The sequence below is a fragment of the Anopheles maculipalpis genome, chromosome X (genome assembly GCF_943734695.1).
Source record: "Anopheles maculipalpis chromosome X, idAnoMacuDA_375_x, whole genome shotgun sequence".
NCBI lineage: Eukaryota > Metazoa > Arthropoda > Insecta > Diptera > Culicidae > Anopheles > Anopheles maculipalpis.
This window is the reverse complement of record NC_064870.1, coordinates 11,674,713-11,698,425: the sequence shown is the minus strand read 5'-3', so window position 1 is coordinate 11,698,425 and position 23,713 is coordinate 11,674,713. Positions and strand designations below refer to the sequence as shown.

Sequence of the window (23,713 nt, the reverse complement as noted above, 5' to 3'; positions counted from 1 at the left end):
TGGGTTTTAAATCAATACTTAAGAAATATTCGTAAAAATAACATTGAGTTTGCTCCAATTTTCGGCAGAATGCTCCTTGTTCGACAAGATGATTTCCTATTTTCGCCACAACGAATACACGATTCAGGTCAAAAGAATTTTCATTTAAAGATTTTTGCGATAATTATGCCTATTTTGATAATTTACCAAAAATTGTTACAGTTACTCTACAGAATATAAAGAAACTTTCAACAAAAATTATCAAACAACAATAATCGCACATAATAAAAATAAATAAAACTGAATTCAGTAAAGTGCAAGTTAGTGCAAAAATCTAATTATTGCACACAAACGTGCCATAAAAACAGTTGTCAAATGCCGCGAGTTTATGGAAACCCCCACTCCGTTCAAAAGGAAAATAATAAATGGCTTTCACTGTGTAGGTCGTCTAGCAGTGGGTAGCTTGCAATACGATACCGTCTCCTTTGTGGAACTTACAGGGTGCTGTGCTTCCGAAATTTCGACCTGATCCGCGTACCCGTACCATCTTCAACCACAACGACCAAACATTCAATCGGCCAACGTGGGTATACTGTGCCCAAGTTGCTCCAGCATTTAACCTCGTTTTTATGCGCATCTAAAGCTGTCTCGGGTTGTGTTGTGTGATGCCATTTGTATCTGGTGCGCGGTAGAGGTAGTGGGAAGCTGCTGCTGTGTGCATCATCCAAAAAACAAGACACCACACGGATGCCTTTGAGACACGGATGCTGGGGCGAAGCATTCTCGCGTAATGCAATGCAATTTGCTGGCGACGGTTGTGAATAGTTAAGCGCAAGCCCTTCTGTTGTGTCTATTTACGCGTACACACACACACACACACACACACACACACACACACACACACACACAAGCAGACAGACAGCGAGTTGGAGAGGAATTATAATAAGAAGGCAAAATAGTGAATAATTCCACTGTGATCTGGGCCTATCGGTGGGGAGGAAAATGCGTGGCTTAATGTATTTTTTATTCTACTTCTCCTGTAAGTATTTTGCGGAAACGCGTTTTGCGCATTAGCGCGTAAAACGAACGTACGCTAGCAGCGCTAATCGGTACGAAAACAAACCTTCTATCTCGTTTCAGTACTAATCGTAATTAAAGGTTCGCTAAGCCGTGCGCGTTTAGCTGAGGGAAGCTTGAAATGCGTGTCGTATCAGTGTAAGGATGGCGAATGCAAGGAAGGCATCGATATATGCGAAGATACCGAACCCGATCGGCCGGTCGGATGTTTCGTGGTTTGGACAACGAACAACATTACCAGTAAGCAACAATCTCAATTCAGTGTCCTCTTGTCTCCTTGATCACATCACTGCTTGGGTACTGTTCTGTGATCTGGTCCCCCTCGGCCAACATCCACATTGATCGTTTCGAACGGGTGCCGAGACCCTTTCCTAGGTTTACTGCCAGAAAAATCCTAGCCAGGAGCAAGCGAGAGGCCCTTTACTATGTTTACTGCCAGAAAAATCCTAGCCAGGAGCAAGCCTCCGTTCCAAAGCCTAATTCTCTTTTATTGCATCCCTCCCAGCTAGGTTGCACCGATGCTCCGTCTCTGCTCTCCTCAATTCCTTTTTATTTATTAAATTATTTTAAGTATGACGGCTAGCGCCGTATTGTCAACACCGCATGTGATGACTATGTATATAAACTATATTACCTGGGCAACAATCTCTTTTTATGTTTCTCCGAAATGTTCGTACAATGCTAATAATCTCGATTGGTTTGTTCGTATTCTAGATGAGGTAAACGTCACATTGAAAGGATGCTTTACGAACCCGACCGAGTGCAATAACACGGAGTGCATCGACACAACGGCAACATCGAAGAAAAACCTCAACTATTGCTGCTGCAGGGGCAGTCTGTGCAATAAGGAGCATAAATGGATACCGGAGGCAACGAAAGCACCCGAGGTGCAGCCGTCAGTTGAGAAGGTATCGAGCTTAACGCTGGTAGTATCCCTGACGGTCCTTTCGTTTGTCGCAGCGTTTCTGTTAATGTCTTGGGTGTATTGTATCCACCACAAACAAGCGATGTTCAATGAAATTCCAACGGTACAGTTGAAAAAGAAATCTTCGAGAAGACAAAAAAATGGCTAATCATTCTTCTTTTTTTTTTGTCGTTTAAGGTTGAGCCAGACATTACCAACTCATCCACTAACATATCACACCGGCCAATCGATCTGAAGGACATCAAGGCACGCGGACGGTTCGGTGTGGTGTGGCGGGCGCAGCTCGCTAATCAGGAGGTGGCAGTTAAAATTTTCCCCATGCAGGAACGCCAGTCGTGGATAACGGAGCAGGAAATTTTTAAGGTTGCTTCATCATCGGCACTTCCCTTCTAATTAGAAAACAACTAATTTCCTTTTATTTTTCTAATTTCACCGCAGCTGCCACGTATGAACCATCCAAACATACTCGAGTTTATCGGCTGCGAGAAGCGCATCGATATGGCCAGCACGGACTTTTGGTTGATCACTGCCTACTGTGAGAATGGTTCGCTGTGTGACTTTCTCAAGGCGCACACGGTTAGCTGGAGCGAGCTGTGCAAAATTGCCACCACCATGGCGCGCGGCCTCACGCATCTGCACGAAGAGATACAGGGCAGCAGGACGGATGGTTTAAAGCCTTCGATCGCGCACCGTGATTTCAAGAGCAAAAACGTGCTGCTGAAGGCGGATCTGACCGCGTGTATTGCTGATTTTGGGCTAGCGCTCGTTTTTACGCCAGGTAAGGATGGATGATACTAAGTAATGAAAACTAACGCAATTTTTTAAAAAGAATTAATGCAATGTTACTCACTCCCTACTGGGAATTTAATACTTTTAACAACTCTTTTCCGAGTCTCGTTTTGACATACCCGAAAGCTAACTCAAAGGCTGGGGCTAACTAACTCGATTCGTAAAAATTGGCTCCACAATCTCAGTTTTATATCTTGAATCTGGTTGTTATATTTTGTCATCGGTCACTGGATCTTACATACTTCCATTTTTAACTTAACTTAACTTAATGAGCGAGCGGGGGTTGCGGCGGGATTTCCATAAAATTTCCGATTTCGATAAAATTTCGGATTTCCGCATAAAGACGTCACGCCCCTCATAACAGCTGTGGCAACTCGCTGCGTTTCGAACTCCAAAACAGTTTTCAAAACTCGATGTTGAATCGAATCCTGATAGAGTTTTAAAAACTCTGCGATTCGAATCCCAAAAGAGTTTAAACACTTTTTTGCGACTCGAGTCGTAAAAGAGTTGTTAAAACTGTTAAAACTAGAAAGATTTAAATCACCCATTCGTACTCAGCACGCTAGATGATACACGACGTTAATTGGGGCATTTGCGCTAACATACGAGTCTCGCATTACAGGAAAATCGTGCGGTGATACACACGGCCAGGTCGGTACGCGTCGGTACATGGCACCGGAGGTGCTCGAAGGCGCAATCAACTTCACCCGCGATGCCTTCCTGCGCATCGACGTGTACGCGTGCGGGCTCGTACTGTGGGAACTGGTTTCACGCTGTACGGTGCACGGTGGTCCAGTTGATGAGTACCGGTTGCCGTTCGAGGCGGAGCTCGGACCGCATCCGACACTCGAGGAGATGCAGGAGAACGTGGTGATGAAGAAGCTGCGTCCGCGTATCTTCGATCCGTGGCGCCATCATGCGGTAAGTGGAGAAAAAAAAAAAGAAATTGCTTATTCTTACAATTAGCAGAAATCGCGAACGAAATCGTTAAAAAGTTAACCGTGGCTAAAAATTAACCATAATCGTTCAATCGTAGTGCCTTTGATTTGTGTTTTGTGTACTGCGATGGTGAGCAGAAAACAATTCGATGCTCGTTCTGTTTGTGGTGGTAATTCAAAGATGATGTACAAAAGAGAATTATTTTTTTCGCAACTTTCATACTGCTAGTTGTGGTACAAAAAATATGTCTAGATTTTAAATACCATAATGATTTAATCGTGTGATTTAATCCTCTATTACTTAAGATTGTAGTTGGAGTTATTGATATTGGCCTAATGAAACAAACCACATCCTACCCAAACATAAGTAGACACACAATTTTTGTCGGTTCTTGTGGTTGGGTTGGGCAAAAACAAATCACACGACTAAACCAGGCATAAACTAAACTGGAATGATTCGTGTAAAAAAAAATCTTAGATGTGAAGTAATTTTATTTTATTTTATATTTGAGAGATCCTTGATCTCCGCCGTATTGTCATTAGACGTGAAATTGATTATTAATAAAAAGCTTTGAAATGCACATTTTTATATGAGAAAACACAAAAAAACGTCGATGTTTGCTATGTTTTTTGAACCATTTTAATGAAATCCATTGAATGCTGTTCATCTGTTAATTTTTAACGACAAGTCCAGAGACGTTGCTAAATCAACGATCATCAAAAGCGTATGCGATACAAATTAACAGTCATTCATAGGGCTGCTGGACAATACGACGACGTGCCGTCATGACTAATAATAAAATTATAAGAGTGCTCAAAATTTTCGCACGTGTTTAACATGTGCGTTGAGTCGTGTCGTGTCTTGTGCCGTCGTTTATTTTAAAGGAATGAATTTGTTTTAACCAAAATGAACTATTAACGATTAACGATTGTTAAATCTTTCGCGATACCAGCTATTTTTACTAAATCATCAAACATGTGAACCAGAGGAAAGCGCTAATCATTTTCCCCATCTATCCAATTGTCTTTGAGTAACAAATTTCTGTATGACCTTATTTTTTTGTATTTATATTGGTCTTTTCGACTTCAACTTTGTGTGTGTGTGTGTGTGTGTGTGTGTGTGTGTGTGTTTGATACATGTGCTTATGCTAAAAAATAGACACACTTAATGTTAAAACATAACCGAGTATTATCGGGAATAAGGCTAAATTCAAGCAGAAGATGCTTTGTGAAATTTGTAATTAGTCAACACATGCGCCCATAACACATGTTGACCATACGGCGAAGAGCCGTCACCGTAAAGTTAAATAAAAAGATAAAAACACTGAGAATATGGCACCGAGCCGTAATACTACAACTAAAAAACAAATAATTAGAACACAACTTGGCACACACTTGGCTTAAACAACGACCTTCTAGGTGCCACCAGCCATCTAATGGCTTACTTCGTGGCGAGACTTCGTGATACCACGTGCAGTTGGATAGTCATTTCTCACCACGGGTGAACGGTCCGGATGGGAGTTGAACCTCGGTCCTGTTGGCTGAAGACCATTAAACACCACATGCCCTTTAAATGATAAACGTACCGCATATTCACAATACATATATCTAGTCTGGCACAGAGTCTGATATTGCTGTATTTGGCACGGGAAACGTAGATAACGTCTTATTTGCAGAAATCGTTTATAGACCTTCACAATCTACCACTCTCGGCCATTGTGTTTTCGTTTCAGGGATTAATTGCGATCTGCGAAACAATGGAAGACTGCTGGGATCATGATGCCGAGGCACGGTTATCGTCTTCCTGTGTGCTGGAACGGCTGTTACAGTACGCCCGATTTCCTACCCGACAGTTCTTTGTCGCCACCAACACTACGAACGAGCTGCCAACGAAACTAGCAACGGAAGGCCTTTAATACACAAGGGAAGCCGAGTGGAAACGAATGCATTGATGGCAATCGCAAACGAAACACCTGTATTAGGATCAACGCTTCAGCCAAACAAACCGTTGGGCGGTTGAGATGGAAATGAGACACACTACTAAGGGGTGAAGATAAAGATTTCTAGACACAGGACTACTAATGACTTTCCCTCCAGTAAAAAGGGGGGGGGGGGGGGGGGGGGGGAAACGTATTGAAGATGCATACGGAAAGGGAAAGTACTATACATACAGTATGTGCATTCACTGTATATCATATCAGGGTACAATACATTTATACCCAAAACACATATGTATACAGCGGGACTACTACTGAGAAGAGTTGGCACAATTGAAGCTTTATTTAATTGAAAGTGGCAACTATTCTGTTCTTGTAATGACGAAAAGCATAACACCTGCCCTGTATCCCCTCGCTTCGGCCTAACTTTAGCCGCTTTGCCAAACATTCAATCCCTCCGTTTGTTGTGTATGGATTTTTTGTTTAAATTTGTTTAATATTCATAAGAACTAACACCCATTTGACAATACGGCGCATGCCGCCTCGCTTAAAACAAATCAAAATAACAACCATCAATTTCTGACATATCTACTGCTTTCGCGCAATAATCCTACAAGGGAGTTGAGGGTCAGGGGTTGGCAGGAGTTATGCTCTACGGGCTAGGTATGTTAATATTTGAATTCTTCTTTTTTCTCTTTTCATCCTGTTAAACTACAACGGTCCCGACCCGAAATGAAGGGTCGGGATTTGTAGCTGTGCCTTGTTAAAATCAGATAAAATGTTTCGGTGTGGGTAGGGAGGGGAGGGGGGGGGGGGGGAGGTTGTTTAATTAATGACCAAACAAACAAACAAAGTTTTGCCCTAATACGTAACGCACGGCCCTAAAACTTTTGCTAGCGCCCTTTTTTTTTTAAATCCTAAACCTTCCATACAGACACACACTTTTAAACAAGGCAAAGATTGTATTTATGATTTTAGTGTTTAAAATCGATCCTTGAGCTATCCACCGATTAACAAAAAAAAAAATAAAGTAACGCGAAACAAAAACACAGAAAAATCAAAGGAATCGTTTCATGAAGTGCAAATCTATTAATAATATTTTATTTCACTGCAAACAGACAAACAATCGGTACGAGTGGGGGGGGGTGTCAGTGGAATTATTATAACCAGGATAACTGCAATGACGAAGGATGATGGTAGTTAGGAGGTAAGCGAAACAAGTTCACAAGCGTCGAAAATGTGAAAATAACGTCCAAAACCAGGAGTGAGCTGCTAGTAGAAAGCAAGAAACATAGCAACTAGGGATAGAAGCGAAACAGAGGTTTCTCGTGTTATAGGAACGTTCCGGTAAAAAAAAGGGCAAACATATGTGTGCTAGCCAGTTCAAAGGGTGGTTGGTATTTTATCGTTGCCGATCAAGCAAAATCCAGACCCAAATCGGACAGAGCCACCGTTTTTGTGCATCATCAAAAGTTCAAATATAGCAGCAACACACTTCCGTATGGCGAGGAGCGACTTGTCTGATTTATTTGCGCAAGAAGGTGTGTGTACGTGGTACGTGGTTAGAATTAATTATTTCATGATGTAATTTTTTTTACTATAATACGATATATCTATGTTATATGATATTTTTAATGTGTATGTTTTGCTTTGCACGTAACTGTAATCCCATTTACTTTCGCTAACCGAACGGAGAGGGAACGGCAAATAGGAGAGAGAGAGAGATAGAGAGAGAGAGAGAGAGAGAGAGAGAGAGAGAGAGAGAGAGAGAGCTATACATTTTAAGTGTAAAATGAAGCGAAGTAAAACAAACAGCGCAGCGAAAAACAAGAGCCAAGCGGTTTGAAAATGGCACGATTGTATAAATATAGGAATCTTATATATTAAAAAGAAAACAGAGCGTGATGTGATCCGTTGTCCAGCCGTTTTCAGAAGAAAGAAACGGAGTTGTTAAAACCATGATATGTTGCCTTTTGACCACAGCGAAGCGTTTAGAAGGCTTCTGGCACAGTTCTGTAAGCTGCCTACCAGATCCTGTCCTCAGTATCCTTCCGGTAACGCTCCTTGAAGATGGGGAAGGGATGTGTAAATCAGATGCCGAAGTAATGACGTCGCGATGGACGAAGCTGGAACCTTTACAGAACCATCATGCTCCCAGTACTCACATACGCTTAGCCCATAGTCGCGTTCTTAGTTTTTGCGCGTTGGAGAGGAAGATACTCCGAACGCGGGAGTTAATGGGCACGTGTGGAAGGACAATCGAGGAGCTGTTACGATGACAACCCTTTTTTTCTGGCTTTTTAGGCCGTCCACATACGCAAAAAAGACGTGTTAGATCTGAACTACGATGGTGTGCATCTGGTGGTGGACGTGGTGGATTTAGTTCTAGCCCCAAGAGTAGAGTGAATTTTAGAGCCCCTATCACATAGAATCGAAGTTCGGTAAGTGTCGAATTTGTGTTAATAAAAAAATGTTTAAAATATGTGTTTTATTATTTTATACCCCTTATTTAGAACATCATTTCAAGCTGGATCTTTTAGTTTAGAATAAAAATGAGTAAAATAAAAATAAAATTTCAAGTACACAATCACACATTTAAGTACAAAAATATATTTTCATGATAGAAAGAAAAAAAATTATGTTCCCTTTTTTATCCTAGATTTAGCCTTCCTGTTAGCCTACTATGTTCTCCTGTTACTCGAAATCAAATGTTGGTGCATAATTTGCTTATAATTTTATTTATAATTTGTTATAAAAGACATCGGAATATTTTTCTCATCAGAGGGAGAAAATAATTTTGCTGCAAAAAGAAATGCAAAGTGGAATGAAGAAAAGGCTTTTTTATATTAAATTCAATGTAGATTTAAAGTTTTCTTTCTTTCTCAATTGCTGACAACCAAATTAAAGACGACGATTCATTTTGCTTTTTTTAATTTATATGATAAAAATACTTGTTTTAGGACGTGGATCGCCCTGGCTCCTCCTATTTATCCGGAAAGCTCGGCGATTGTTGGATTACGGCGCTACGGCATAAGCAGTAACGAGGATTGTTGCAGCAGGGCAAGATCGTGAACTGTTGACTGTTTACTAGAATGCTTAAAGAAATTATATAAACGCATTGTTGTATTCGATATTGCCACCAGAAATTTGTAACGGACTTCAATCAGTCTGTGACTGTGGTGGAATATAACATCAGTTGCGAAGACCTTCAAGAATTGGATTGGAGGATCAATGCGATGATGACAAAGTATAGAAACTTGCGGAAGTATTAGTGTATAGATCAGTGAGTTCGATTTCATCCAATTCAGAATTTAGCTAAACAAATAAAAGCTTAACCAGCGAAATTCTAAGGTTCGCTGTTTCTAGGTGATCAATTTTCTGGGTTTGATAAAGTCATAGAAACTAGTGCACTCCAGGATTAATATTTCGATCCACTAATACGACCAGTAGTCCTTGGATTCGGATGTAGTGATAAAGTAAATTACCTCTTACTAATAGATTTCTTTTAGAGCAACTCAAAGGCACTGATGGCTGGGATTTATGCTAAGCCCTGAGGTAAAACGGTAGTAGTTTCGTACAGTTTAATATTTATCGTTTTCATTCACACATACAGAGCTTTCGCTTAACTTCACGAGGCACGACCACACTAAACCCTTCCTAACTACTTGTGACTTTCCGGCGGAAATCCTGTTTTACGTTGGCACCTTACCGAGAACCGCTCTTGCCACTTTCGGGATGCGTCCTTCCTGGCTGGCAAACCCTCACATTTATTTGTCTTAATTCTTTCGAATAAGCAACGAATATAACCTCTTTTAACTGCGCTTCAATACTTACATACCCCGATACGGGTTGGATTAATTTATCTTGCGCCAAGAGAGCCCAAGCAACAACACCTTCCCTCTCCCTGTCTCTCTCTCTTTCTCTCTCTCTCTCGTTAGGCGATTTTTTGGGTGAAACAATGAAATGTACAAATGAAAGACAAAAATGTTCCTGGTTTTATTAAACCCCTCAAAGGCAGCGGAAAATATTATTTAACTTTGGAAACGAGTACAATGTACTTAAAATAAAGGTAAGATTGTTATTAAAAAAAAAACACTTCGTACGCGAATATGAATAACTTCTCTAACCAACCGACATCGATCGTGCTTTATATATGGCAACCGGCTGCAATAAATGTTTGTTAAAAAGTAAAACGAACAAAAAATAATAATCTAAACCTAAACCGGCCACCCGCACACCCGGTATCCGGTGGCCAGACAGTATCAAAACTCTAACCATCAGTTCGCTTACACACTAAACCCCATTATTACTCAGATATTGCGCAACTCTTCGCATCGGTTACATCTTCGCGTTAAGTTTGTTCAAGATTGGTTTGGATCATTATTAAGCATATTGCTGTTGAGCATAACAGAACGCTGAAAGCTTAATGCCACGGTAAGCTGAAAACTTTACGTCAAACAGATTTCGGTTCGTGCACCCGGGTTATTTGGACCATATCATGCGGGCTCTCCCTTCAACCGAAAACTTTTCCACGTCTCGGATCGTGTACCGTGGCTTTAACTAATCAGTGACGGAATCCTAAATTATGCCTTGCAACGCTATGCAACAAATTTCCATACAGAATCCTCGGCCATCGTTGGACAGAAGTGCCTGACCAAATGGTGACAACGGCAACAGTACTGTGTGGCCCCATTGGCGCATTTCTGGCTAGTCTTACTATCCTCTGTGTTTGAATGAGTTTGTGCATGTGTGCCTGTGTACGTGTGATGTGTGTAAGTCAGACTTTTCAAGTACGATCCTTGTTGTGAGATCACGCGTTCTGCAATAACCAGGATTAAAGTTTTTGTTTTGCAACGACCATTAATATTATTCGAAACACCTAAATCGCGCTTATGCATCGGTATGAGAGGGAGAAAAAAGATAATAACACATCACAATCGCTTATCTACTAATCTTAAAAAAAAGCTAATTTTTTCCGATGCGCGTGTTTCTACCATGTTTTTGTGTGTCTGGTTCTTTATGTTTGATGTGTGTGTGTGTGTGTTTCCGTTTTTAAAGTTCAATTAATTCCACAGTTGCGTAGTTCCGCAACTACGATTACTATTAATAAATTAAGTCTTTGAAAAAATTCAAAATTTTGATGTATTTTTTTTTTAGAAACAAACCTTAAATGATTGCAGAAACGATTGGCTTCCTGGGGAGTGCTTCCAATCGTCGAGAAAAGGTTTTGTTTTGCTTTGCCGGAACTAAAACAATTAAAATTTTGGCTCGGGATCTTCAACATACGCTTCACCGCTTCAACGGTAGCGGTATCGTTTCTATCTGCTTTCCTGTTTCTTGCTCCTGTTCGTTTTCTTCTCGCTTCTCTGTACACGCGTGTTCCTTTTCCTGATTGCCGCGAGCTTTTTTTTTATTTACAATTGATTATGACGGTCTAATGCCGTATTGTCGCCGCGAGCATTTTTCTGATTCATTTTTCTTCAGAACTGGTCTAACTGGTGAGAAAATGCAGTGTTTGTATATCTTGCTAACATATGTGTAACCAAGACATATGGATGACTGGAACTAATATAAATTTTGCCTAAAAATATACGAAGAAAAAGCATTTAGAAAGAAACATTGTAGTGCATCACAATCGTTCGTTGAAGCGTCGAAGACGAAAATTTTAAAAGTACTTGAGAAAAGGGGATATTACTTTCGTCTGTACAGTTATGATGATGTAGCATTTGCGACTAGCTATCCCCACATCTCACTATCGTCGAGCTCGTTCGACTAGAGAAAGAAAGAGAGAGAGAGAGAGAGAGAGAGAGAGAGAGAGAGAGAGAGATAGGAAACATTATTATTTTTTTAACTTATACCGGGCTCGCAACAAATATAAATACCTGTCCATCCGTTGTGTTTCCCTCTGGATTAGCTTCACCCGTGGATTCGGTTTGCAGATTTGAAAATTGCTGAGTTATAGCCATCGTACCGTCCATGCTTACTTCAATCCTTGAGACAATATTATCTGTACAAAAAAAAATAAAAATTAAAACCGATCAAACAGGATGCACTTTGCTCTGATACACAATCAAATGCTTACCCCCAAAGCTGACTCCGTTGGGTGTGTAAATGCACCATACAGTCTCGAACAATCCGACGTTCGATGGGCTAACGAGCTGCACCGAAACAGACACCGTATCGTTCGGCGGTAACGAAGGGACGTGGAACTTCAGATCTTCGTACGTTACCGGCATGTTTTCCTGCACCAAGTTTGGGATTCGACGCAACCCAACGTAGGAACCGTTTGGCCACGCAATATCGCCGTTGTTCTGCAGCAACCATGTAAGCTTTATGCTGTGCCAAGAACGAATAACGTGTAAAAATCGACAGCAAAAGGCAATCAGGGTTTGAAAGGATATAACAAATGAAGTTCGCCGTGATACACATTTGTGCCGATTGATACTGTCGCCCAACGGCTACTACGCAAGAAGTGCAAGCGTTCGTGAAAGAACAAATCGGCACTGATGATGTATTAGTATTCAAGCTAGTACCAGCTGTCACTTTACATAAGGTAACTATATATCATTATTATACCGGCGTATAATGGACGTATAAACCGACTGCACTTTTTGCTAACGACAATTTCTTAGTTTATCGCTGTGACCGCTCTCCGGATAGCAGTACCTTCACTAGCAGCGACGGGGTACTTGTTGCCTATACTGCTAAGCTCACATGCTCAAGCATACCCAACACGCATAATTCGCTGGAGCTTATATGGATTCAGATTCATCTTAGGGAACATTGTATCCCCCTTATTATGTGTTTTTCTCTTTCCAGATCTCAACCTCACTCAGATACTTGCGTTCTGGCAGAGCTCGGGCAATCTTTGTCGCACTCGCTCAAGGTCCCATCGCCAGATTCATCAGATAGCACCGCCGACATCTGGCCCCTCTTCGCCGAGCATTTCGCTAGCAACTTTTCTCGGTCTCTGGGCGATCTAACCTCTTCATCTAACGATGTTCATATCCCGATCGGTCTTCCGAGGCACTGCTCTGGGATCATTGATGATAAATCAGTCCTCAATGCTCTCGCCGAAACTGTCCTATAAGCCTGGTACAGACGGAATTCTCGCATCTGTACTAAATAAAATGCTGTACAACGTACGCTCCTCTTCTCAACAAACTATTCCATTTGTCTTTACGTACGGTCTCTTTTCCTTCCTTGTGGAAGCTTGCCTGGCTTATTTCTATACATGAAAAGGTGATAAGTTGTCAATCAGTGATTACCGAGGCATTTCCATACTACGTGCAATAGTCAAAGTGTTTGGGAAAATTCTCTATTCCCATCTTCTTTATGTTACTCGTACTTTCATAATTCCTCAACAACATGGATTCATACCCTAAAGATCCACTTCCTCTAACCTAATGTGTTCCTTGGTTCCGTTCTTTCCTGTGCAATCGTAGTTATCGAGTCCCGTTCAAAGGTTCCTTTGCTTCTCCCTTTCCTTCCGGATCAGGCATACCTCCAGGAAGTGTCTGCCAATCTATGTTGAAATACGTCGCACTGCGATGGGTTGTAAATATCCCTTCCTTATTGCCATCAAAACTTTCTACTTCTCGTCCCATCCTTTTGATTTTAATCTATTCCTCCCTGCTTTTCGATCCCGGTTGACACCCGTTTTCTAATTTTCCCTGCACTCTCCTCTTTTTCTTTTGCTGCCTTCTTTGTTTTTTTTTTTAAATCTGCTGTTCCGTTTAGGTTAAGATTGGTTTAAACTTAGTTAAGTATTGTTGAGATTATTAATAAGAGACCCAGTATAGCCAGGGGCAAACTGAGGAAATATATAATTAAGTGGACGACATACAAAAGTTATAGAATTACTCGGATGTTGTTATTGGATTATTCCTCCGAATTGTAGAATCGCACATTTTAAATCCTTGTATCCATAGTTTAGGCAACTATTCGGATTGTATGCTCGACATTCTTCTAAAATCTACAAAAATATCAAACAAACTAACGACAGCCAACCGGACGATGCAACATCTCGCAGATTGAATCAATAATATACCTTAACAAATCGATATCGCGGTGAACTTGTTCATTATACCCTCGAAAACCCCTATAAAACTAACTGTCACGATATCTGGGATAAATGTATGCAAAACTTACGCTGTGCTTGGTGTGATTTTTTCGCCCTTTCCTACCGTAACGTCGTTTAGCAGCTTCATCGAGGGTTGCCGGGACATGAAGTCAAAGTAGCACCCTACAGCTGCCTGGAGATTCCTGTGGGGGATGGTTGCGCATTTAAATATAGCATCAAATAAAACAAAAACTTGGTTGGGGGGAGGGGGGGGGTGTAGGTTTGAGCATTACCAGTTAGTCATATCCAGGAAGAAAGTTGCCGTGGATTGATTTACGTTTTCGCCGATTGATTGAAACTGCTGAATCAGCTCTTCCTTGTCCGTCGTAACCATCGCTAGAAAACAAAGAACGTAGATGAATTTTCTCTCGCACTCACGGCAGCCAGCCATAGGCAGAAAAAAAGTTTGCTCGCAACACTTACAGCTAAACTGGGTTAAAAAGTTTTGCTCTATATCATCCGGCGTAATCTGATTTGATGCGTCCCGGCCGGTGTGATCCATGTTGCTTGTAGTTTTTTTTTTGTTTGAGGATGATTGCACAGAATCGTAATGCGGGTGTTCTGATTAAGCAGGCCTGTTCTTGATATGCCTGACCACAAGCGCGGCACTAGCTTTCTGATTGTACGGAGTGATTGTTGCGGGTGAATACTTATCTTCACAGCGTCTTCTATCCGGATAGGCGCTTGGGAAATTCGGATTTTCACACCAGCACCGACCGGCCAACCTACCGACACAAAGATTACACGTAAAATGCGCTTTGTAAGCACAACTGTTCGCAAACGGATCGAACGAATAACAAAATAGGACTTCTGTGATGGAACAGCCGCAGCGGATGACAGCTAACAATGATAGCAGTCAAACGCATTCCTTTACCCGTCTAAAGAGAAATATAGGCGCACAAGTTGCACGCAACGCACTCACATGCAAACTTCAAAGTCGTTTGCGAACTGGCTGAGTAGAACATATTGAAAATATTAAAACAATAGTTTTAATTTATAAAATCCAAAAAAACATTATTTGAACTAGTTTTAACATGGTTTTAGTAAGAAAATTAACTTTCTACTTAAATCATTTTGAGTGAAGATTTTTTTTTTTAAATCAGTCATTTAAAATGAAAATTTGGCTAAAGAGTAACATAGGCCCTCAAGTTGCACGCAGCAAACTTACATGCAAGCTCCACAGTCGTTTGTGAACATGGCTGAGTAGTATGTTTTGCAACACTAAACAATAATTTCAAAAAACTTTCCTCATTTCAATAATGATTAATTTAAATAATATTTTTATGTCCTACGCATAATGGTCACAATCATCCACGATTTTCACACAAGCTTGCATGATATGAATCCCGTACAACTTTAAGGCCTTTATTCCTCTTTAGCCCTTTACCCAAATGCAGGTGTACTCAACTGCGTGTCACAAGGGGCAATGCAATATTATTTCGATATTTAGAATTAACAAAATTTCAAATAAAAATTAGTTTGTTGTTTAGCCGGGTCAGATATTCTTTTGTAAAATTATAGAAACACCGTGGTTCTCCTTTTATCTTCACCTGGTTTATTCCACATCCGATCCCCTAGGCGGTTCACTCTGAAAGTGCACCTTTTCCTAACTGCCTATGACAGCTCTCTCTTCTGCCAGAATGGACCAGCGCACAACTGTCACTTTTTCCGTTACTGTCCACCGTCCCACTGTCCAGACGCCTACACTTGTAACTATAACCGTTTAGTAAATGAAACTGTAGTTAAGATTGCGTGCACGCACTTTTGTTTCCTTTTCCAACTGACTTCCAGTCACATTCATTATATTTTAATTAACCCTAATTAAAAAATGAAAATGTTCATAAGAAAACCAACACAACAGATGTTTATGCTGTAAAATGGCAAATATTCATTAGGTAATGGCAAACAATCTATATACATGTATGAGTTCATAGTTTGGGACAGTCATAGGGATACAATGTCTGTTTAACCTTTTTGCCAATGACAACCTACACGGATATGTTTTGCGTTTTTATTTTTAAAATCATTTAATATAATGGAGCTTCTTCTTCTTATTCTTATTATTCTTCTTGGCTTAACGACCTCTAAGGTCACGCCGGCCATCAGATGGCTTACTAGACTTGCTGATACCCTGTAGTTGGATGGTCAGTCCTCATTACGGGGCGACGGTCCGGATGGGATTTGAACCCCGGCCCTGCCGTTTGAAAACCGGCGCCGCTGTCGCACACAACACCACCGAACCGCAGCTGGAGGATGGAGCGAATATAATGGAGCTATTAACTTTGTACTTGACCTACCAGAGCAGGTGGTTATAGAAGTAAGGGTGTATTCTTGGTCCGTGAAACGAAGGTTAAAAACTGAGGAGAAACAGAAATTGTCTCCCAACACCCCTGCTCAATTTCTGGAACCACGCACTCCAATCTCTTCCAGTAGACGATTGAATGCTACGGACGGTAGACCTTCGTCATCACATCTGCCAGCTGCTTTTCAGAAGGAACGTAGTTAATGCTTATAGAGCCACATTTCACTTGTTCACGGATAAAGTTGTACTTGATGTCAACATGATTCATACGACGGCTATCTCGCTGCTCTTCCGCCACGCGCATGCAGGATTGGTTGTCTTCATAATACGGTAGATATCCTTTAATGTCGACACCTAGATCTGCCAACAACCGTCTCATCCACATTCCTTGGCTAACGGATGTGCAAAGTGCAACAAACCGTTGACGATAAAACCACTGTTTGTTGCTTACGTGTTAACCAAGCCACAGTTCTACCGAACATTCGCATAATGTACCCACTCATCGATCGTCGTTTCCCCAGTCGGCATCGGAGAAAACTATCAACGGTGCTTCTGCTTGGCCTCCGTGAAATTCAAGGCCTACATCAAGCATGCCCTGAATATATCGTAAGATACGCTTAAGATAGCACCATTGCTCATTAGTCGGGCAACTTTGCAACTGACTAAACACGTTCACAGCAGCACATATATCTGGTCTTGAAGTGTGCGCAACATACGCTAAACATCCAACCAGTTCGCGATAAGGCTTATCCGTTCTCTCCGCTTCGGTTCCCTTCTTCAGCTTCAGATAGCATTCAATCGGAGTGGAGACTGGCTTGCAGTCTTCCATGCCAAAACGTCGTAGAAGTGACTCCAAGTATGCTCGCTGGGAAATCCTCATGAACTGATTTTCCACGTTTCTTTCAATACGCATATTGAGAAAACAACTCACTTCTCCAAAATCCGACATAGCTAACTCCTTCTTAAAACAGTCCTTGATTTCCGAAATCGCTTTCACATCACGTCCAATGATGAGTATATCATCAACATAAAGGACTAGTATCATCCATTGATTGGATGAATCAGTACAAACATTGATTGTTTTCACTCCGCTTGAAGAACAGTTTGGTGACGAACTGGTGGAACCTTTCGTTCCTCGCACGAGAAGCTTGCTTGAGTCCGTACATCGTATCTGGCGGACACTCAGACTCCATTGAAGGCCTCACACGAATCGTGTCTTCCCATGCTCCAGTTGAAGAATGGTTCTGTTTTCCAACTACCTTGCGAGAACCACAGATCTCGTTGACGATGACATCTCGAGCGGCAATTACTTTACCACGGTTTGGATCCCAAACTCTGTATCCGTTGCAATGGTACCCAAGGAAAATTCCTTTCCATGCCTTTTTGTCCAACTTTTTCCGGTGTTCTTTAGGTATATGGCAGAACGCAGGGCTACCCCCAACTCGCATAATCGAATCATCAGGTTTCTTCCCTTCCCATAGTTCATAGGGCGTCTTACCTTTATTGATGGTACTTGCTAGGCTCCTGTTCACAAGACATGCTGCTGTTTCCACCGCTTCACACCAAAACTTCTTGTCGACTCCTGACGTGAATAGCATCGATCTGGTCTTCTCTTCCAGGGTGCGGTTCATCCGCTCAGACACGCCATTCTGCTCCGGTGTGTATGGAATCGTACACTGCATTACGATACCTTTCTGCTTACAGTACTTGTCGAATTCGGGACTACGATATTCTCCGCCATTGTCACACACTAAATGCGAAATGTTCACTCCGAACTTGGCAGTAACCATTGCTTTATATAATTTGAAGCAACTGAAGGCCTCGTCCTTCGTACGTATGGTATACACAACAACAAATCTGCTCCAATCGTCAATGAAACTTACGTAGAATCGGGTTCCATCATGACCAACGGGTGTTACGGGACCACATACGTCACTGTGTATCACTTCTAACACACGCTTCGCCCATTTTTTCCACACGTTCACCAAATGGCATTCTCGTTTGCTTCGCATGGACACAAGTTTCACAGATTGTTTCAGCTTTATCACCATCGCACTTATCCAATCCCTTCACCATATTCTGGGACATAATCTTCTCCAAGTTCTTCTCGCTTAGATGGCCATATCGCATGTGCCACATCTCATGACACTTAAGAATCTTTCCACACGAATACAACACCGAACTGTTTCCTTTCTTACGGTAAAAATTTTCATTTCATGAACGGTTCATTTCATTTCATTTCATACTAGAGACCATGACGGCTTCCACACGCGAGCACTTCCGAACCACGAAGAATTGTAACAGAACCGTTCTCAAAAATTACTTTCATTCCTGCCATCTCTACTTTCCTTATAGAGAAGAGATTACACCGTAGGTTAGGAATAAAAAGAACGTTCTTCAAAATGCACTCGTGCTGTCGGTTTCCGACCTTCCCAATCACTTTGATTGCTCCGGAATATTTCGCGATCGTTGATTTCCCCTCCAAGGCCACTGCGATTTCAATGGGGTTCTTCAAAGGCATTAACTTTTCAAACAAATTTCGAACGTTGGACATGTGATCCGTAGCGCCTGAATCTGCAAACCACTGTAGTTTGTCTTCTTCTCTATCGCTATCTATAGCGACCATACCAGCGGCAAAACTTACACTTTTGCCTGTCACATTCGCACTACCTTTGCTTTTGAGGATCTTCTTTGTTTTCTTTTCAGGACATTCACTTGCTTTGTGCCCAAGCTTATGGCAAATAAAGCACTTTATTGTTCTTTTCGAACCGTCCTTTGGTTTTCCAACAAAAGCTGCCGACTCACGCTTCGTAGGTATAACCTCAACACTCGAATCGTTGCACTTAATTTCCTCATCGAAGAGCCGGCATTTGACAAACTCTAGCGTCAAATTCTCTTGCGGAATTGTTTCAAGGGCTGTCACTACCGTCGCATATTTTGGTCCCAAGGTCATCATCAGTTGAAACACAACGTCAATGTCTTCCAATTTACCCCCGGCGGCCTTATAATCACGCACAACACGATCAAATGCCAGGAAATGTTCCTGTAGGCTGCCTCCTTCGTACCGAAACGTAAAACTTTTTCTTTAAGTGCAGCCGGCACGCGGTGCTGCGACGCTCAAACACTCTTTCAAGCGCGAGTCAGATCGCTCTCGGTGTCTTCTTGTCCTGCACATACTCTAGCATGTTGTCATGGATCCGCGATACAAGAATCGACTTGCAACGACGCTCCTTCTAGTAGTAGTAGTAGTAGTGTTTGTATATTTGGTACATGGTACATTTTTGTTACAATCGTAATGGGTGATAAATTCAGTGGACAGCGGGTACAAATTTTTTTTTCCTCGCTATATACTAAAAAATTTTGGCTGTGACAGTTGAAATGCAACAATGTTAACAATTAATCGTATTTAAATGCAAGAGTAGGGAAAATTGGCAAAAAAAACTACTTCATTATAAGAAAAAAAAGTGTGTTTTTGTCTCCTAATCCTAATTACTATCTAATGTTACAGACTACTTCTTAAATCTAAACTATATTGTCTAAACGTGTAACGTTCTGCTTTAACATTCTCATAAACTTTTTGGATGTTGGGTTTTAGGAACATAATGATCGTAAGGGATCCAGGAAATTTGTAATAATCAGAGGAGAGGAATGTTTTTTTTATATATTAGTTGCAGGTTTATATTATTATTTCTGCATCTTATGTTGTAGCTATGGTTTAGTTTTCTTATGAATTCTTCAATGGTAGGAATACGGCAAACTCTGTGTAAAGTTCTAGTGCTGAACCAAGGTGGTACATTTAAGACTGTTTTCAAAAATTTGTTTTGTATTCTTGACAATCTAAGATTATGAGTTTTAGCACACGAGTCCCAAACTGGAGAGGCATAGGTGATCGTTGGGCCGTATTACAGCAGCATATAACAAGAGCTTATTGTCTAGATTTAACTTGGATTTTCTGTTGAGTAAGCTATACAAACTTTTGTACATTTCATGATTGTGTTTTCAATATGCGGCTTGAACGTCATTCTCTTGTCAAAAGTCTAAAGTGATCTTTTCGAACAGCTTCCCTAGGCACTAAGTAGACTAATTGGTTGGTAATTTGAAGCAATACTCAGGTCCTTTCCAATTTTTGGAATAGGGACCACTTTTGCCACTTTCCAACTGCTGGGAAAGTAACCTAGCTTAAGTGCACTATTCATTATGAAATTTAATAAGATAATTATATTTTTAGGAAGATGTTTTATCATGTTATTGTTTATTTGGTTCAAGCCGGTGGATTTTTTGCTTTTCATATTTCTGATTGTTCTGGTAATATCTTTAGGTTTTATGCAGTCAGAAGGGTTGTAATCCGGATTTGGATGAGCTCGAAGAAAGTTATTTACTGATGCATTGATATTATGTTCTAATGGACTTGCAAAGTGGCTGGTAGTATTATGTACCTTTTCAAAATGTGATTTAATGGCTTCACATTTCTCTTTTGTGGCCAGCAGAAGAGTCCCAGCTTCTTTAAGCGGCTGAATTGTAGTAGGCACATTTTTCAATATTTTAACTAAATTCCACATTCTATTATTATTATGATTATTGTTTGCGTTATTGATCGATTCCAGATTGCTTGACCAAGCAGCATTCCGAACTAAGTTCAATTTGGTACGACGCTCCTTCTTCCGACGCTTTTCCAATAGTTTTTCCTTCGCTTGGCGAACAGAGTCACTATCTTAACACGTTTTATTCACAAGAATATTCAAGTAGCAAAATTATATATACAAAATGGCTACTGAAGGCACCAAAACAAAACGTCAAAATGACATAACGGTCAAACGCATTGCAGAGTTCGCATGACCACCTCTGTGAGAAACAGAAATTGTCTCCCAAACCAAAACGATCACATCATTTGTCTGTTAATATAGATTGCGACACATAACAGACATTAAACAGTTGGGGTAAACAGTGTGTTAAAACGGATGACATTCTTGCTAGAGTGTTACTGGGATAGGTTGTCTGCACAAACCGTATTTGGCTGGTGGGGCAGGTTCTCAAAAATCGATTTAAAAAGGTCGGAATACATGGAGTTAGTCTTGCCTACTTGCTTTCTTGCTTTGGCCTGTAGGAGAATAATTCACTCAAAACGGAATCGAAAGCGAGATCGAGCGTATTCGGGAGTTCATTTTAGAAAAGCCGAATATCAATCCAAAATCCCAGATGTAAACCAAATCCCCTAGTTGCCATTACCTATCTTTGATCATTCCTGTTGTTAACGTTTATTGAAAGCTTGTTTGGTTTGATGTTTGAACTATGAATGCCTGGTATCCCAATGCTAGTTTTTTTCAATTTTCATTGCATCGTTGCATCCCTTTTTGCTTCATAATGCTCCGTGCTCTTCATAATGTCATACCTCTGCCGAACCAAGTCAACAACACGAAGGTTTCGACACAGTAATGACATTATGAAGAGTGCGGAGCATTATGAAACAGAAAAGGAGCAATCATGCTGTCTACACAGAAATAAAGATGTGTTGGTAACTCCTCCCTCTTTTCGATGTTATCGTCTTCTTCACAGTTGGTTCAACGAGGTTAGGAATAGGTATTGTAATTGTTTGACGACCTTATTAATGGTCCTAACGTTCCCTTTACAAAACAAGGATTATTATCTGTTTACTTATGGTTTTTTATTGGTAATGAGCTTATCACTCTCTGTTTAATTCCCTTTGGTTAGTAATTGATGAACAACAAATGCTGTTTTTTTAAAGAGCATCTGAACGGCTGGTCGAATAAATGTGATTTTAGAACTATTGAAAATTCTTCTTCTCTGCCTGCTCAGGGTGGATTGGCATCCTTCGGTGGCATAGACCTCTACTACCTCAAGATCGTAGCCGTCAACTGACAGGTTCAGGTACAAAGCACACAGGTTATTTGTCAACGTCTGACCAAAAAAAAACAGACACACGCAAAAAAATCCATTTAAATTTATTTTATGTGGATTTGGTAATTGTTTAGGTGAATACAATTTTCATACAGTTCCTCGCTTACACCTAAATCATTCTTCGGATGGAAAAAAATCATTTAACAATTAAACGAAGTAGTAAACTGTTTAAGGATAGGACAGGTAAAAAGAAAAACATTAAAAACATTCTAGGGATTTTGTTTTTGGAATGGATTTTTGAATTGTAATTTGGCTTTTCTAAAATGTACTCCCGAATACGCTCGATCTCGCTTTCGATTCCGTTTTGAGTGGATTATTCTCCTGCAGGCCAAAGCAAGAAAGCAAGCAGGCCTTCGCCTTCATACTGTTGGCGCTCAATGCAAGGGGTTGAATGAGAATTATGGTAGTGTGCGTAGACTTCGGCAAAACTTCAGGGTGTTACTTGGGATTTCGACTAACGTCGTCTATCCCGACCTAAAGTTATAAAATTTCACAAATGCTCATGAGAACCTGAAATTTGGATGAAAATATATATTCTATTGTACATATCTTTACATAATATTCTATATATCAAGGAGCCAAAAATTAATTTAAAAAATTGATAGTTGAACGAAAATTTCAAAAATTCTTAGCAGATTCCAACTGCGAAAGTTTGCACAAGATCTGCTGTCATTTTTGTCTGACTGTGAGCAGTCACATAGATCGGTCCGATGGCATTTACCACTGTGCCGCCAATACACCGATCGTTTATTTCACGGCACGAGAGAACGCCGACTTTGGGGACGCGGAACGAAAAAATAAAAAAGAGTCTCGCTACTCACCGAATGTGCGGCGCGCTGACGAAAGAGACGAAAGACTTCCGTAAAGGGAACGTAAAAGTCTCTATACAAACAACAACAACAACGGTTGCGCGTTGCGAGAGCGAAGTTGTTTCCCGTCCACGGCGTGAACAGGGTGTGCGTGTGCATGTTGCAAAGAGTTTCAACGCGTAATTAGCTGGTGGTGGTTCCGTGTACGCCGTACCGCAAGAAACGGTGCCGTCATTCCCAAAATCGTCGTCGGCGAATGCAGTTTGGTTGCATTCGCGAGGCAGCACAGGTTACGCACACACACGCATACAGAAACGCGGAAGTGTACGTTCAAATACGGTGTGCGAGGTGATTAGCAAAAAAAAAAAGGTACGGAAAGAAATATTTAAAGTGACCCGGGAGCGGTCTTCGATCCGACAGCTATCAACAAGCCACCCCATCATTCCGGAACGCATCGCTCGTCCAGCACCATTTTCCTTCCCCGTTTCACCACTCCTCACATCCAACAACCGGTTGCATCCCCCTGGATTGCATCGTGCGTGTTTGTCTCTATTACGTTGTAACAGTTTGAAAAACGAAAATAGTTTTTATCCATCGAACGTGCTTCGATTCTCGCGAACAGAAAGGTCCGGTGAGGTGTTGCTTTTTTTCTGTCTTCTACTACGCACGTTACGTTACACCACAACGGAATCGCCTCATCATTCAGGGTGGTTCAGCACGAGTGAGACGCGCGTCTTACCCTCCCCACCCGCGTGTGTTACGAAAGAGGAAGAAGGAAGTAGAATTACACGCGCAAAACGCAACGCGGATTGTGTCGCCTGCTCGCTCACACTTGAAAAAAGCGGTGTGTCTTCGGCGGCCACCGTTCAGTTTTCTGTTGCCATCAAATCGAAGTTGGCCAAATGCATGTGTGCGTGTG

At 41.2% G+C, this 23,713-nt stretch overlaps 3 protein-coding genes across 3 annotated transcripts in view; 2 read left to right on the top strand and 1 right to left on the bottom strand.

The window, feature by feature from the left end:
* Positions 1-925: 925 nt before the first annotated feature.
* Positions 926-5,624, top strand: LOC126557281 (activin receptor type-2A). The gene is made up of 7 exons (XM_050212997.1): positions 926-1,018; positions 1,120-1,296; positions 1,771-2,084; positions 2,159-2,344; positions 2,420-2,759; positions 3,393-3,691; positions 5,442-5,624. Exons 1-7 carry the CDS (start codon positions 982-984, stop codon positions 5,622-5,624), a joined length of 1,536 nt encoding a protein of 511 aa, XP_050068954.1. The 5' UTR covers positions 926-981.
* A 3,137-nt stretch (positions 5,625-8,761) lies between these two features.
* LOC126561877 (uncharacterized) overlaps positions 8,762-23,713 on the top strand; it is a 179,114-nt gene continuing 164,162 nt past the window's right edge. Inside the window, exon 1 of the mRNA XM_050218275.1 lies at positions 8,762-8,765. The gene's annotated coding sequence lies outside the window, so the exon portion shown is untranslated. The remainder of the gene's footprint in view (positions 8,766-23,713) is intronic.
* On the bottom strand, positions 11,382-14,274 carry LOC126560381 (protein ILRUN). The gene is made up of 6 exons (XM_050216344.1): positions 14,191-14,274; positions 14,001-14,103; positions 13,797-13,910; positions 11,728-11,981; positions 11,528-11,652; positions 11,382-11,417 (listed from the first exon to the last, which is right to left on the bottom strand). The coding sequence occupies exons 1-6, from the start codon at positions 14,267-14,269 to the stop codon at positions 11,382-11,384; spliced, it is 711 nt and encodes a 236-aa protein (XP_050072301.1). The 5' UTR covers positions 14,270-14,274.